The sequence below is a fragment of the Rutilus rutilus genome (assembly GCF_951802725.1).
Source record: "Rutilus rutilus genome assembly, chromosome: 3".
Lineage (NCBI taxonomy): Eukaryota > Metazoa > Chordata > Actinopteri > Cypriniformes > Leuciscidae > Rutilus > Rutilus rutilus.
Window position 1 is genome coordinate 54,490,336 of NC_140211.1, and position 17,355 is coordinate 54,507,690.

The 17,355-nt window shown below is 36.7% G+C and overlaps 1 protein-coding gene across 1 annotated transcript in view; it reads left to right on the forward strand.

Annotated features, from left to right (window-relative positions):
• The window catches only part of galnt18b (UDP-N-acetyl-alpha-D-galactosamine:polypeptide N-acetylgalactosaminyltransferase 18b), a 106,596-nt gene that overhangs the window by 34,529 nt on the left and 54,712 nt on the right, over nt 1–17,355 (forward strand). Inside the window, exons 2-3 of the mRNA XM_084404461.1 lie at nt 10,616–10,811; nt 14,303–14,469. Of these exons, the coding sequence (XP_084260587.1) occupies nt 10,616–10,811; nt 14,303–14,469 (363 nt within the window). The remainder of the gene's footprint in view (nt 1–10,615; nt 10,812–14,302; nt 14,470–17,355) is intronic.

A 17,355-nucleotide genomic window follows, 5' to 3' on the forward strand; every position in this document is an offset into this window, starting at 1 on the left:
CATTTCGTTGGCTTCCTCTGGGCCTCGTTCAGTGCCTGTTCCCGCTTTCTTCAGGAAGGGCTGGGCTCTGTTTATCTGAGGATCAAGGATGTGCGTTCTGGGAGGTGGATGGCATGACCAACATCTTATATAACTGTACTAGTAGTTTTTGAGCCTCTTTATATAAAGTGTCTTGAAATACTAAATACAAAACAAAGACAATTAATAGAGAATGACTAATTTTACATCACAGTGCAAGTATATGTCAAGATATGGGTGTTTTTTTTATTTATTATTATAATAATTATTTTTACACTTTTGTGTTTGAAGAATATACTGAAATACAAAGTTCTAGATGGCACAGGCTGTTTGGTCATTAACTCAAACTGCTTGCAATCACATCATTCTCTATAGGCCATAGCTCATTGGCTCCTGCTGTATCAGTAGCCAATGAGCTCGCTGCTCAACCTTCAAATACTGGTTAGCATTAACAGCACACTTTCAGAAACCCTCCACCTTCCCCAGCTCCACCTGTATAGATCTCCTACGTGTAATTCATGTACACTATATTGTACAGTAGCAGCATGTCTTACTTGCTCACAGCAGCGTCGTGTGTGTAGTAGCAAGTCCCGTACGGAGCTTCAACAGCTTGTGTCCTTTTACCTCACACAGACATGCACTGAAAATTTCAAACACTTTTACCCTTTTATGTTCAGACAATGATGGAGAGACTCAAGAAGTGACAACATGTAGAATGCAACAGGACATTTCTAAATGGTTAGTTGATGAATTTATGTAGCTTATGTGCAGTTATCTTCCACTCATTTATTAGCATATTCTGTCTTGATAATCTATAAATCGTGTTCCGGGGGGCGGGGTTTATGTAAATTTTAGGGTTGGTGATGTCACTAACCCTGGAGGAATGTCGTGTAGTCTCTACCAGCCGTTTGTTGTAGTCCTTAAAAAGCCATTTCTTTAAAAGCAAATATCTCCCTTTGCTTTGAACTTTGAGCATTGTAACTTTGCAGATGTTGTTTATGCTCAAACAGCAACATTACACACTAACTAAAGTTAGAAAAGTGAAATCATAATCAACCACTCGTTTAAAATATGTTAAAAGAGAAAAAAGTCATTTGGAATTGTAATAATATTTCACTATAGTACTGTTTTTTCTGTATTTTGATCAAATAAATTCATCCTTGGTGAGACTTGTTTCAAAAACATAAAAGCATCTTAATAATTCCCAAACTTTTGACTAGTAGTGTAGGTTGATTTTAGCCTGCAGAATAAATGCCCAGCAGTGAATGCAGTCATTTAACAACATAACGTTAATGTAATCAATGAAGCGGCGATAAAAGCAAATAACGAGCACATAACTTGACCTACAGCCTGTCCAACTTATTTTTCCCCCAGAGTAAAAGATCCATTTTCATTACATTATGAAGTGAAATGGGATGTGAAAGCCATTTAACGTTGATTTTATCCTCAAGAATTCATCGCTGTCATGCAGCATAATGGCTGCGGCAGAACTCCTGACCTTTTCATGTGTACTTGCTGTGATGTGCCCAGCACACACTGATGTAGGGTCATTCTCAGACTGCTTATGAAATTCTACCATTTCTCAGAGCTGCGTTTAATATCTGTGAAAGGACTTCTATTACTTGAAGCCCTATGTCTCTTTTGTTGAGTAGAAAGGCTCTGATAGCTGGCCTGCATGCTTGCGGACTGAATTCCTCTATCAACAAAGAGCCGTTGGGACAACATGCTGAGCAGACTGAGCCACTAGATGTTGCCTAGGTTACGAAGTCTACAAAAGCCACCCCTGACCGTACCAGCGTGGTTTCTAATTAATAGCCAGACATACTGTCACATCACTGACCCTCAGGCACATATAATGGGGATGTGTATGCTTATGATCGTGTCATTATTAAAATATTCTCATTTAATGTCCCCATCAAAAAATGTTTGTTAGTCTTGCTGTTATCTATAATCTCATGTGCTCCAAAAACAATGACATTTAGAAGATATAAGCATTCACTCTAACTTCCGCCAATATGAATCCATGATTTTGATGACATCGCTCTGCACTTCAGCTACTAATCAGATTTTCTGTCCAATCAAATGCTCTCTATCACTGATAAAAATGATTTTGTGGTGAAGTAAATTCTACAGAAAAACCCAATGTAATTTCTACATGGAAAAAGTTTGTTCAGGCAAGAATTAAAAAAGTAAATTCTATATTGGTACTCAATTCAAGCGTGTAGAAATTAAAGTGTAAATATCAATGTTATAAAATTAAGTAAAATGACTCAACTTTTCTGTTACTGATGTTCCCATCATGCACTGGGCCTTGAATAATTAATGAGGTTGATTTTTTCACTGTTTTCCAGCTGTATTTACACTGTTTAATCATTGCTTTTGTTGTTAGGATTAGTAACTTGACATTTTGTGAAATGGCACTCAAAAATGGCTCATTCATACACAAAAACAATCCATCAAATGTTACCGTCATTGTATATTGTGTAGCAAGTATTGAGGTCTCTGTGTTTCGGTGCCGCTACTTCTGATGTGTAGATATGGAGTCTCACACAATATCTATTGTATTATTTAGTTAGATGTTTCTAAGTAAAGCATATATTTTAAAAATGTGGTTTAATTCAATGTTATATTGTTTGAGTGAAATGTATTGCAAAGGAAACTTCAACTAAACAGACATTACTCAACCTTTTACTGGGCAAGTTAAAATTACATATTTCTTTGTTAACTTTACTTAACTTAGTTAAGTAGAGTTGACTTAATTCCATATGTGAAATTTACTTAAAAAATATGTGTGCAAAAAACTTGCCAAAGAAAAATTAAGTACATTTTACTTATTGTTTTTTTTTTCAGTGTAGATTCTGAAGCCTTGCCCCGTACATTATAAAGAGACTCTGAAGCTGTGGCTGAAATTAGTCACTTGTTCACACATTTACTATTTTCTTTGGTGAATGGCACATAGTGCACTATATAGGGGATAGGGAAATTCAGAGACTATTCAGAGAGTGTAAATATGCATTCCATTGAAGTCTGGTTTCATGTTAGTGTCACGCGAACCACCGCAGCTCCAGTCCAGAGACACGATAGCACAGAGCGGATCATATACACGAGTCAGACCAGAGAACGTATCGGACCCATTTGAATTCTGCAAAGAATGCTGTATTTTAAAGCGATATGGAGGAGATTAGAGGAGAAACGGTTAGAGATTAGGAGGAAACTGCGGCTTTACTGAGCTCAATGGCTCTGGCTGAGCTGTGACATAAATGAAAGGCTATTGGCTATTCTAAAAAAGAGGAGGAGCTGTTCAATACGGGCCGCCCTGTCTTCCTGTTTCAGTGGAAATTATGTAAACACATTGAATAATGCTGCTCGTTTCAAGACACTTCAGTGGGCCTTTAAAGGGATAGTTCACTCAAAAATAAAATTATTTCATCATTACCTATAAAACCATAAGACTTTTGTTCATCTTCATGTTTTGAATGAAATCTGAGGGGTTTCCGTCCCCCCATTGAAAGTGTGTTCACCTCTAAATATAATGCTTTAAAACATTCATAGAGATTGAAAAAAAACAAAACAAAAAAAAAATTCTATAAACAGTTTAATCCAAGCCTTCTGAGGAGACACAACGAGGGTGAGTAATTGATGAAGTTTTTTTTTTCTTCATTTTGGCAGGTTCTTGCAACTTTCGAAAAAGGCTCTGGGCAACATGATTTGATGTGGCAATATCATACATTTGTACATTTATAGTTTATTTGACTATTTTAGCACCATTCCAAATTATCATTCAAATAATAATAAATCATAAAATCACATTTTATTCAAATGTGTGATTGGTCATGAGCATTGTGACATGAAAGGCAGGGACAAATAGTGAATTTTGTGCTTAGGCATTGGCTAAACATGCTATAATGTCATGAAATATTATCTATATAAATGTTACTTTAATATGGCTTGTATCTTTCATTAAAGCTGCCTAACAAAAATGCTTTTTTGTTTCACGCTCGGTGTGCAAAGACTGCATTTAAAATGACCATTTCTACGTTTAGTCCATCTTGTACACCAAACACTGCCAAAATAAATTTGCAATCCAGGTGAAAAGCATTTTAACAAGGCATTGTGTTCATGCTGCTTCTGGTTTCATGGCACGTAGCATATTTCTCAGAACAAGGCCTGTCATCTATTATTTTGGTTGTCAAAGCAATTACTCTGCTGAGAGAATAATGCATAAATAGCCAAATCATACATTTGCCAAATGACAGTTGCGCATTTTATTAGCCAGCACATTACAGCAGCAGATGTTACCATCCAGTTTGAGAGCTCAGATAAATTAGCTATGTGTCACCTAAATGCGAGCCATTTATTGATGTATATTGTACTCCTTTGTTATTCCTGAATTGATTTCCCAATCTGGGCTGCGCTTCCCAAAAGCATTGCGAGCCAAGTTGATCGTAGACACCATTTGTGGCGATTGTTCTACAATCAACTTCGGCACACGATGCTTTTGGGAAACACAGCCCTGATCTGTTGACAAGCACACGGTGTCTTACAAAGCAGTTATCTCTTGTTAAAAAGAAGTGCACTTTTGTATTTGAATGAACACTTAGTGCACTTCAAATCTTAAAAGTTTATTTAAAATAATAATATAATAATAATAGTGTACTTGGAGGACACTTTCATACACTTTCACTTAAAAAGTGTAGGCTACTTTGATGTACATTTCAAATCATTGTTTCAATAATCTTGTCATGCTTTAAAGAAGTATACACTTATTTTATGTTGACTAATATACTAAAGCACATGTGAAGATCTTGGTTATAATTCTATCTGTAGTGATATATTACTAGGTATTTTTGAATGTGCTTAATTTCAAGTTCAATTTCAAATGTGTTTAATATATTTAAATACTTGACATACAATTTTAAATAGAAATTACATTAAAGTATATTTTTGTTTATCAAAAATACTTGTCATTACATTCAGCAGTACACTCTAATCATATTCCAAAGGCAATATAATTATTCAATTACATATAAAGATGTACATAAGTCCTACTTTAAGGTGCAGTAAGTGATTTCTGAGAAATGCTGTTGAAAGTGAATCGAACCTAGCACCATCAGCCATAGCCAATCAGCAGTAGGGGGCGTGTCCATCCATGGAGAGAGAGAATGAGCAAGAGGGAGATGTGAAGACTTTAGAAAGAGAGATGGCTGACATAAAGACACATCCACTCTTGCATTGAGTGTTTGTGCATTTTATGGGTGGAGCAATGAAGGGAGGGGTGTGTTTGTTTGTGCTGATTTCAAATATCAACAGCGTTTCTCAGAATTCGCTTACTGCACCTTAAATGGGTCAAAAATCACTCTTAAGTTCAAATAATCACATTTTATTTAGATTTAAACTATTAAACTATTTTCATTTAATTGGAAATAACATGCAGTTAAGTGTCTGATAACATTACATTCAGTTTGCACTAATGTGTGTTATTTTTAAGTATTATTTCTGTAATGTGCTCGGTAACTTTACTGTGACTGTAACTTTCTCTTTACTGTGTTAAAGGGACAATTAAAATAAACTGAAACCAAGTACTCAAGTATGATAAAGTCATCTTCTTTTTCACAAGGGTAATAGGATTGTGGAACTGGTATCTCTCAGGGGTCTTAAACCTTTGGCCCCCAGGATAGAAATACAAATAATTTTTCATTTTCTGCATTTGTTATGTTTGAAAAAGGCCTGTCCACGTATCAACAACTATAACTCCACCAATAGCTGCATATAGTTAAATTCATGGTTGTAAAACTTCATCTTGTATTTGTTGAGAACACCCACTGCCTTGCATACCCAGGTCATTTGAGATTGATTTTGAGATCCCTTTTATAATGTCTTAAGAGAATTATATCAAAAGGCCTTAATATGGAAAATTGGCAAAAGTGAAATACATGAAACAGAATTCATTTTCAATCAGCAAGCAGGAATACAGAATATTGATATTCCATCTCAGCAGTCAGATGCTGCGTGTTTGTGCACAGGGTCCAATAAATCACATTCCTGCACTAGTGCTTAAAACACGCTGCAGTCTGTGGCGTGCTAGCAGCACGGCTCCAGTGTTTATTCAGAGCTGCCGTTTGGGTGGGTGTATCCAACAGAGCCGTATTTGATTCCGTCAGTGATCCAGACTGACCCCTTCAGTATCAGTTTTCTGACTGGGGACTCTGTAGTCATGATTTCACACAGGTCCAGGTTGCAATGCTGTTGCTCCCAACAATGCCACTTCCCCATTCAATCTATCCTCTTGCGATCAGTTCCCACAGCCTGGAATATTGTAGAAGGGCTGTTTTTAAGGAGGAGTGTGAACATTATTTGAGATAGGGACTTGAGTTGTTATAAGAGGCCTGTGTGAATATAAAGGTCATTCACACCAAGGATGATAACTATGACAATAAAGATAAAGATATAGTTCTAAAAATCATTCTAAATGTAAAAGAATAGCAGATTCCACACCACAAGTATAATGATACTGGCACAGAGAAACAACATCGTTGGAATTACTTTGAGAATTTTTTTTTTTTCCCAGTTGATGAATGATAAAAACATTGACAGCCAATCAGAATCCATCCTCCTTCAAGAGCTCGAGCATTTAAAGCGGCAGGCGACAAAACTGCAGCACGCTTATCATAAATGGAACGTTATCATGCATCGATGGAGAGCGATAATATAGTTATCGTTGTAGTTGTTGTGAATAGTGCACGACAAATAAAATTATTATCTCCTAAACGGCCTGAAATGAGTCTCACTTCCTGTTACATACCTATGTAACAATGTAGCAATTTTGCATAATGCCAGCCTATGATTGTCCGCCCCTCAAAGACTGTAGCTGTAGCTGAGGCCTGGAAGAGTTTGGTTGGTCTTGTCGACATGTAGAGAAGACGATGTTTTCTGCACTGTGAATCCACTTTGATTGCATTTCTAAAGGAAGCGGTTCGAAATTGATACGGAAAACCCAACGCTATCATTGCTGTTCGTATCAATGTACAAGTGCTAAGGAAGCCTCTGGAGTTGAAATTCAGATATGGTAATGGAGGTTTTGTTTTCGACACGCGCTGAATTCAGAGCAGAGTAGACCAATCACAACAGACTGGGCCATCTGACCAATCAGAGCAGAGTAAACCAGTCACAACAGACTGGGTCATCTGACTAATCAGAGCAGAGTAGACCAATCACAACAGACTGGACAATCTGACCAATCAGAGCAGAGTAGACCAATCACAACAGACTGGGTCATCTGACCAATCAGAGCAGAGTAGACCAAGCACAACAGACTGGCCCGTCTGACCAATCAGAGCAGAGTAAACCAGTCACAACAGACTGGGCCATCTGACCAATCAGAGCAGAGTAAACCAGTCACAACAGACTGGGCCATCTGACCAATCAGAGTAGAGTAGACCAACCACAACAGACTGGGTCATCTGACCAATCAGAGCAGAGTAGACCAATCACAACAGACTGGCCCATCTGACCAATCAGAGTAGAGTAGACCAGTCACAACAGACCAAGGTGTCTGACCAATCAGAGCAGAGTAGGCTTGCACAAAGTATGGGTTCAGAGAGACTGAATCTTCATTAGAACTTCTCTTTGAGTAATGAGTAGGGATGTGACGAGACCTCGTGCCACGAGATCTAAATGTGACGAGATTTCTCGTCGAGTGAAAAGCTGTCTTGTGATATCGCCATGATGGAGAGCGTGAGGGTGATATTAGCATATAATATGCCACCTCCACTGTTGTTTTGCTGTTTTTATAAAATAAGTACCATTGTAAAGTATTGTAAACGTCTGCTCTGCTCATCCAGCACTCTAAGGTCTGAAGAACGACCAACGCATTCTCATCCTAGGGCGTCATATACTGACGCTTTTGACATTTCGTCTACATCCAACGCACATGGCACCCTTTAGCGTCAATATGAGACGCAGATAGCTTTGTTCGGTTATGGGTAGGTTTAGGTCTGGGGTAGGGTTAGGGTTAGACCGCTAGGAGGCACCTTCTGGCCCATATCTATCTGCGTCTCATATTGACGCTAAAGGGTGCCATGTGCGTTGGATGTAGATGAAATGTCAAAAGCGTCAGTATATGACGCCTTGGGATGAGAACGGGCTGGAACGACAGACAAGGGAGCCTCCATTTCTGAACTTTTAATCAGAACGCAAACAACTGTACACAAACGCACCAGCCTAACTCACTCGCTCGTTTCTCTCTTCCCGGCCTTTTCCGAACTCACCGCCTTAACCCTATAACTTCACAAGAATAATAAAGAGTCTGTGCACTACAGTTCTTTGATTATGGTTGCACTTGCACTTATTGTTTGCACTTAATAAGACTTTTTAGTTTTCTGTTATTTATACTGTTTTTATTTCTATGTTCAATTTGTGGAAAGGAGTTCCATTAGGAGGTCACACACAGCCTCAATCAGAAGTTCTGGAAGCTCATAATTCATGTACAGTAAGGTCTGAAGAAACTCATGTGAAATCATACACGAGAGAAGCCAGTCAGTTGAGTTTGTGGCAAAACCTTTTACAGTGCTTGTATATTGTTGTATTTCAATGCATTTGATAATTCATACTCAAAGTAGAGCTGAAATGAAAGTCATTACAAGATTATTAGTTAAAACATTTTAAAATGCACCTGCAGACTATTTTTCCTGTCATGAATTTTGCCATTGAGGATTTCTATAAAATATTGTGCAAAAATATCGTCTCTTCTCGTTCTCGTGAAGCCAATCTCGTGTCTCGTCTCGTCTTGTGAGTTAAGTGTCTCGTCACACCCTGATGTACAATGTATATTATGAGGTAAAAAAAAAAAAAATCTTACCTTGGATGAATGTAAATCTATGGTAGGAGATCTCCAAAACAAATTAGGAACTTTTAAAATAGAATAATAGTGGCAGTTAAATGTGTAATTATTTGTTTTTAATATAGTTGGTGTAAATGAAATATTGGTATTTATGCAGCTCTGATTTCTATTTTATATCTATAAACTGTTGCATGTTAGTGTGTGGTTAGTGCTGCTAGAGTCATAGAAACTGACAGTCAAACACAAAGGTCAATCAAAGTGACATTGATAAGCAAATACACAATGGGAGCGCTATGTAAGGATATTGTTTTTGTGGAACATTGTTTTCCCTCAATATAATGTTCTCCTGAGATTTTGTTTTCATTTTCATGTCGATTATTTTGTCTTTCAGGTTTGCAAATCATTGTTCTTTTGCAGCAGTTATTCTATTATACTCTAGGGATGGTTACTTCTGATTGGCACTTTGTAATTATTACCTTCAATGTGTCAATGAAGCTATACATGTATACAGTGCTTTACAAAAATCTGAGCCCACAATGAAATTGAGTTTAATGTTATCTTTATTGGCCCGATAAGAAAATTTGGCCGATATATTACAGCTGATAAATAATGGATTATTTCCTACAGCTGAGACACTTCAGATGCACACTGTTTGCCATGATGGTTTTGAATTGCTTGAAATATGATCAAGTATCGGTTATCGGCTTTCGAATATAAATAATTATTGGTTATCGGTATCAGACAAAATTTTCATATCGGTGCATCCCTAATATATATTTTTTTTTGTTTTGTTTTTTTAAAGCACAACAAAGTAGTACGACTGTCCAGATTAGTTAAATTTTGAGACTTCAGTGATCATTAACAATGTCATGCCCTGTATATACAGAGTTGAAAACAAGCTGGGTCAAATTAAAAATAAATATTTATTATATCACCAAATAAAACCTAGAAAAATTGAGAACGATAGAAAGAGAGAGGTGTGTAAGTTATGCCCCTGAAGCCACGAACCAGCCATCAGTAGCATGGGGGAGATAACTAGAAAGAAACACGAACACATACACAATGAAAACAACAAAACCAACTGATGTGATTGTTAGACACTAATTCACTGGTTTGAACCAATCTCAACCTCCAGTTTAGAAAGATGGTAGAATGAAAGAATCCCCCAGCACTTGTGTTTACATCAAAGTTAAAAGAAAACAGAGTAATGGGCAAAAATCTGTGTGTGTTGAATGGATTTTGAATTTTCTTTCAAAAAGAAAAAGTGCACTTTAGCATACTTTTAAAACTGAATACTGAATAACACACTACATTTCAAATTATAACCAAGTACTTTACATGTGCTTTAGTAATCAACACATCAAAATAAGTGTACCTTAAATAAAACTTTTAATTTGACATTATTAAAACATGCACTATTTAAAAATGTACTTAAGCGTGTTAAGAAACAGCCATGAAAGTGCAATCTCTTTAAATACACTTAAATGGCCTTTTAGTTCATTAATGTTATATTATTTGTACAGTTTTTTTTAAATGTTACATTTATGATTTTAATAGTTCAATATAACTAAGCACACTTCTTTTTTCCATAAAGGGTTTAACCACCAGTGAAGGCATTGAAACACGTTGACAGTTTGTTGAGCACAATCGGTGTAAGACTGTGCATGTAAATGGACTCAGTGTTATTTTCCTTTTATAGACTCTGACATGTTTGACTATCAGGGGAATGCCAACCATCTCTCTGTCTGACCCTCACAGAGTCCCCGCTGAAAGGAGATGACAATCAAGAAGATCGATCTTTTGCAGACTCATCCTTGTTCAACCACTGGGGCCAGGATCTGGGACCAGAGAGCCGTCGAGTGGCCCTCAAGATGTTTCAGTATTACGGCTACAACGGTTATCTCAGTGACCGCCTCTCCATGGACAGACCCATCCCAGACTACAGGCCTAATGGGTGAGTGTATTGCAGTCAAGACTTAAGACTACCTGTCTGTCTTGAAGTTCTTTTTCGTTCTTTGTTTAGGCGAAATACTTTTGCAGCGACATACTGTTGGCGAGCATCCCAACGCCGCCCACACGGCTGAGAGCAGCGTTTAGATAAATATGTAATTATGTGCTGCGCGCTTTCCTCTTAATAACAAAATAAAAACACAACTAAAATGACAGTGAGAAAACAGCAGTTAAGAAAGCATCGGATCATAGCCACTTGGATGTTTGAACCAGCTCTGCAATTCAGTACTCCAGTAAAGTAAAGTCACATCACGTTTATTTTTATAGCACTTTATACAATAGTTAGCTTTAAATCAAACAGCTTTACAGTGTTGAACATGAAAAAACAGGGCCAGTGTTTCTTTCTATTAGAATTACACTTCAATTTCTACTATAAAGCAGTTCTCCATTGTTTATGTTTTCACTCGTGGACGTCTGACCTCGACGGACTGAACAGAAGAAATGAACCGGAGAAGATTTCCATGTTATAGAAGGCGGAGCCTCAGAGCCACACCCACCTATTACATCATTGCCATGGACCAGATGTAGTTCGAAGGTGTTTTCTAATCAGAGCAAACTTTTCCAGAAAGTTTGCTTTAGAAAGCTGTTGTGAACTCCAGAAACCAAGTCCAAACGAACAAGGCCTTTACTCACTATCGCAGCGAATGCCTGTGCAAACCAATGTGATTGTTGAGCACAACAAATCTATAGTTGCAGTCAGCAGATGTCCTGCAAATATTTACTGGAAAACTTTAATAAAATGATGTTAATGCTTAAAAACAATTGCCAATAGATAAGAAAATTATTATTAATAATATATTATTATTAAGTTTTTTTTTTTCAGTTTTTTTTTTCATGTACAGTTCACATACAGAGACAGTGCTGATGTCCGGAGGGGATATTTGTTTGCTACAAGGGCGATTAAACGGTCAAAATATGAGGAAAATATTTCTTTCTTTTTTTTATATTTCATATATGAAGGAAAAACAAAGCACAAAACTTGGTTAAGTTTACTATACATACAAATGCATAGAAAAACAAAAAACTCACAGGAAAAAAAACAACATACATTGACTACAGCAGTTATTAATATTTATTTGGTTCTCTCTTGTTTTTGCCTGTGTGCATAATTTCTTTGTATGACAGCCTGGTGAACAATTATGTCCGCGCAATTTGGCACGTTTCATTGCATTATCACAAATAAAACAACAGATCCCAAGCACAACTTGTCACGATCAAGCCAGGCTCTCCCTCCCACACACCTGACACACACCTGCCCTCATCACCAGCACTATAAGTAGCACACACACACAACCTCAGACTTTCTCTGGCCTCGTCTTATTCAACAGACTCACTTACCTTGCTAATTACCTGCTAGAACGTCATGTGATTCTCTACTACAGTTGTAACCGCGGTCCTGTCATCCAGTCATTCCTCGTCTCCTCCCTTGTGTGTGTGTGTCGAGATCTGTAAACCTGTAGGACACGGTCAACATTACTATCAAGACTACCAGTGCTGCACTTCCCTCTACAGTATATTGATCATCTTACCTCTGAATTTGACTGCATTCCTGCTAATCTCACCTGTTTAAACTGATCCATCTCTCTCTCGTCATTGTGTCTAAGCCTGTACGTGATACAGCTACGCAATATGCTTACAAAATCTATATTTTTAATAATATTTATTTAAATAAAAGGTGTCAGATTTCCTAGGCTGGACATAACTTTTTGCCACTACTTTGTGTATTATACATATAATTTTTTTTCTTCAGTCTGTTATGTGTTGAAAGCATGGCAACATACAGTTTACACCAACCGACTCTATTTTGACAGGCTTTGAAAGAGGTGTGTGTAGAAAAACATAATTACTCCATAGCCTGTAATTACTGGATGTGTCTTGCTGGCAGCAACATAAAGAACTCCTTCACATCTGATCACATCTGTTCTTTTCTCTCCGTGGCGCCAAATTGCTATTGAGTACCTGGGTCTGAAAACGTTGAAAACCCACTTGTTATAAACTCCAGTCTGCCAAAAACATCAAAACATTGCCTATTATTGTAAAAGACTTTCTATATTTACCAAAAAGGTCTTGTTTTTCTATTTGCCTTTTGACTTTTTCATTTGTATTTCACTGCGTTTTCCACGTAAAGGAAACAGAATAGGGCCTGAAACTCTTAAACATAGTCATTTTTAAACAAGTGGTCAGCAAAGAAATAAAATGCTGATTGTAAACCTCAGGAGGTCAAACTAAATATTATATGGGCTGTTGTATTTATTTTTAAATACATTTTGTATAAGGTTTGCAGTTCTGAGACTCTGTCACTAAAATTTGGGACATGTCTAAATACAGTTTCAAACGCTGATTTGTGTGATTTTGTTATTTTCTAGCAATAATTTTTAAATGAACAGAAATGAAATACTCACCCTCAAGCCATCCTAGGTGTGAAAAAAACGGGATTGAACGGCTGGTGTAAATTTTATGCCCAAAAAAGTGCATCCATCCATTATAAAAGTAATCCATATGGCTCCAGGGGGTTAATAAAGGCTTTCTGAAGTTAAACCATAAGTTTGTGTAAGGAAAATGCCGTACGCATCGATTTGCAGTGGAAGACAAACCACTGACCCGACGCACGACGTATTGACGAATGCGGAAGCTCAGAGGAAAGAGCAAAACAAAACGTACCAGTCGCGAATTAGAAATAGTTAGTTAATTTAGATTATAAATTTATAAATAATGTATTTTTCTTACAAAAACCAATCGCTTCGCTTCAGAAAGCCTTTATTAACCCCCCGGAGCCGCGTGGAATATTTTTATAATGGATGGATGTGCTTTTTTGTGCTTAAAATTTTCACCAGCCATTCACTCCCATTATAAAGCTTGGATTAGCCAGGACATTTTTTTATATAACTCCGATTGTATTCGTCTGAAAGAAGAATGTCATATACACCTAGGATGGCTTGAGTCGTGAGTAAATCATGGGGTTATTAAATTTTTTTGGGTGAACTATCCCTTTAAGAAGTATACATATTAAAAATGGGTAAGTTGGGACCAAAATACTGGATTGTACTTATTGATAAACTTATATTTCCCATAAAATAAAGGAATATTATTAATATGATTAAAATTATTGATCATGCTACCCCCAGTTAAAATAACTTGGTAAAACAGGAATAGGCATGATCAAATTAATTAGATTATTTAATAATAGATTTTCAAAATTGTGATTATAAATCATTTTAATTGTTGGATATATTTGAGAAAGTCAAAGACCTCTAAGGCGAGACTGGCCAAAAATACATTTGATGTATTTAAAACTAGCTTGGTTCATTTTAGTAATGCTTTATTAAACAAATCTTCCATGGGATTTGTGTTTTAAAAACCAACATGACACCAATCGTTCCCTGTTCTTGGAAATGCCTTCACATATTAACATTTTTGTTTCATCTGTTCCCGCAGGTGCAAAAACATGTCTTACCCGTCCAACCTCCCGCAGGTTAGTATAGTCTTCATCTTTGTGAATGAGGCGCTCTCTGTCATCCTACGCTCCATCCATTCGGCCATGAACCGAACCCCCCTCCACCTGCTCAAAGAGATCGTTCTGGTAGATGACAACAGCAATAACGGTAAGTTTACACACAGCACAAATCGCTTAACATGTTTGTTTGGTTGTATTATGTTTTCCATTAATGAGAAGCATTGGTGTAACTACTTCCTGTGAGAGTGGAACAAATTTAAGCTGCGGCAAAAACATGCATTTCCTTTTAGTTTTCTCTTGTGTTGGACTAGCTAGTTCTCAGTGTGGGGCTTATAGTCTTAATTGTTAGCGCTGTATGGCTTCTCAACATTCTGTCTTTAATCTAACCCTTCCGTCTGCTTAATTAGCTGCTCTACTCATTGGATTAAAGTAATTGGCGAAAGAATACTAATCAGCTGAAAACTGAGAAATATTTACCCCAGAAAGATTAAACCTGAGAAACGTGATGAATTGCTTTGTTTCCCCGACACCATGTGCCTCATGCTCTGGACTAATGATGCATTTAGTGGATTTGTCTGCTAGCCCTTAATAGAAAGCATATTATAGGTTTCTTGCTCCGTGTTGCATTATTTCCACCAATCTTTTTTTTATTTTTTTTTATCAATTGTCCAATTATTTTATGTTAATATTGTGTGAAATAAGTATTAATTTCAGCAATGTTATGAAAGTCATTTCACAATTTATATTATTATAATTATATTATTAAATGTAATATAATATAATATATCTAAATTGTATCAGCTGTCTTCTCCTTTCAGTGGTTAAAAACTCGGTCAACCACCACTCACTTTAATGTTTATCCATACACTCCCAAACGCGACATTTTTGGCAAATGTAAAGGCCCTTTCACACCAAAGTGAAATGAATAAGGTGCAGGAAATGCAAATTCACGTTTGTACAGTAGAGGGCGCAGCTCAAACAAACCTCTCAGCTGTGCTGCCATTCTGGATCGCAGAAGAATAGGACACACTCTTATGTGAAAAAAAAGAAAAGAAACACAAATGTGATGTTTAACTAAAGTCAGGTTTGCTTATTCGTATTGCTGATTGGATCATCGAAGGTCAGCAGCAAAGACATTGGTTCTTATAGTGAGATTCACTTTTTCCCCTGCCATTAATGAAAATTTTCGCCATTTGTGAAAAAAACGCTTCCCCGCCATTGACGAAAATTTGCGGCTTTCCGTGTTTTCACTGTTTTACGATAGGGGGCGCTATGACGCATCTTCTGAAAGAGTATTGAATATTCTGATCAAAACACGTGCGAAGAAGACGCAGAAACAAGCGATATCATGTGTTATCATATGCATATGTAAAATAACGCGATCATCAACATTAAACAGCATATAAATCAAAACTGCTTTCAAAACTAAATGAAATGTGGATTCAGGACGAGCTATAGGACTGTGCAAGCATTAGGGGTGTTGATGGACTCAATCTACTCCATCTATGTTTTGATTATCGTTCTGAATATAATCCAGATGTAGTCTTTGACAAAAACATGGTTTTCTCAGCTTTTTGCTCAAAATGTTGCTTTTTTTATGGAACTTAGCCACATTCAAGTGTTAAAAATTAATGCATGAAACTAGAATAAAACTTTATTATAATTGTTTTGTTTGTTTGTTTAAAAGCAAAGAGTCTGTTCTTTTTTCTGATATATTGCATGTTCAAATATTCATACAACAAAATATTCTGGGGACCATGAAACTTTTGTGAAAATGATAAAAAAAAAAACGTTTTTGTTTTAAACGTTGGCGGGAAAGAGTTAAATGTAGTTAGCTGAACTTTAGAGTGATGTTTTGACCCACTTAAGTAGGACTTAAGTACATCATTATATGTAATTTCATAATTACTATAATAAAGTACTAAAATGTACTTTAAATGAAATATCAAGTAGCACAAAACAGTTAAAATTATATAGTCAATAATACTTTAAAGCATGACAAAAGATTATTTAAACACAATGCACTTTAATATAAAACTTTTAATTTGAAAACTACAAAGTGCATTTTTAAAAGTGTGTTTAGTAAACATGAATGAAAGTATACTTAACAGTACAGTTAAGTGGCCTTTTATTTCATTAATATTATATTATCTGCAAGAATACATTATCCCTAAAAATCATCTTCTTCCAAAAAAAATGACATAAAAAAAACATGCGGTCTTTGACATTTTGCCAGTGTCATTCCATCCTGTGTGTCAGGGCATAGTGTGTCTGCTGAAACTGATTTACTTTTGTCATCACGGCTAGAATAGGTGGTCTTATCGCCTCTAGCTGACGTCACCCCCACGGCTCTGTAGAGGCTGCCTGGTTCTTTAGGTTGAGGATCTCTCGACGTTGCTTCTTAATGTGAGAGCCACTTCTGCGTTCAGCTTACACTATCTTATAGTGCTGCAGACACAATGACTGACATGAAGAGAAAGAGAGTAAAGCGACCCAGGTGACGCCTCACTAATTGTACCATTTTGAGCATCAGTGGCCCACTCTTTCAGCTGGAATAATCATGTGAATTTTGACAGTTTTATCTTTACACTCAACATAAGACTTTATGCACTCTCAGAAAAAAGGTACAAAAGCTGTCACCTTTTCAAAAGGTACACCTTTGTACCTAAAGAGTGCATTTAAGTCCCTCAAAGGTACATATTGGTACCAAACGTGTACATATTAGTACCTAAATGGTACATATTAGAACCCTTTTGAAGGGTACTGTCCCAGTGACAGCTTTTGTACCTGAGAGTGTGTCAACAGTGAGACCAACAGAAAATCTGTCAACCTTCAGTGAAGGCCAAAGAAAATTGAATCTCGTTCTTCTCAAAACCTGAGAATGAGCTGACAGAAATTCTTTGCCTCTTCAGATGACGACTGATGAATAACCACCTTATCATCAGAGAGAGAGAGAGAGAGAGAGAGAGAGAGAGAGAGAGAGAGAGAGAGATGACTTACACTGCATACTTTTTTTTTTCTTAAAAATCTAAAT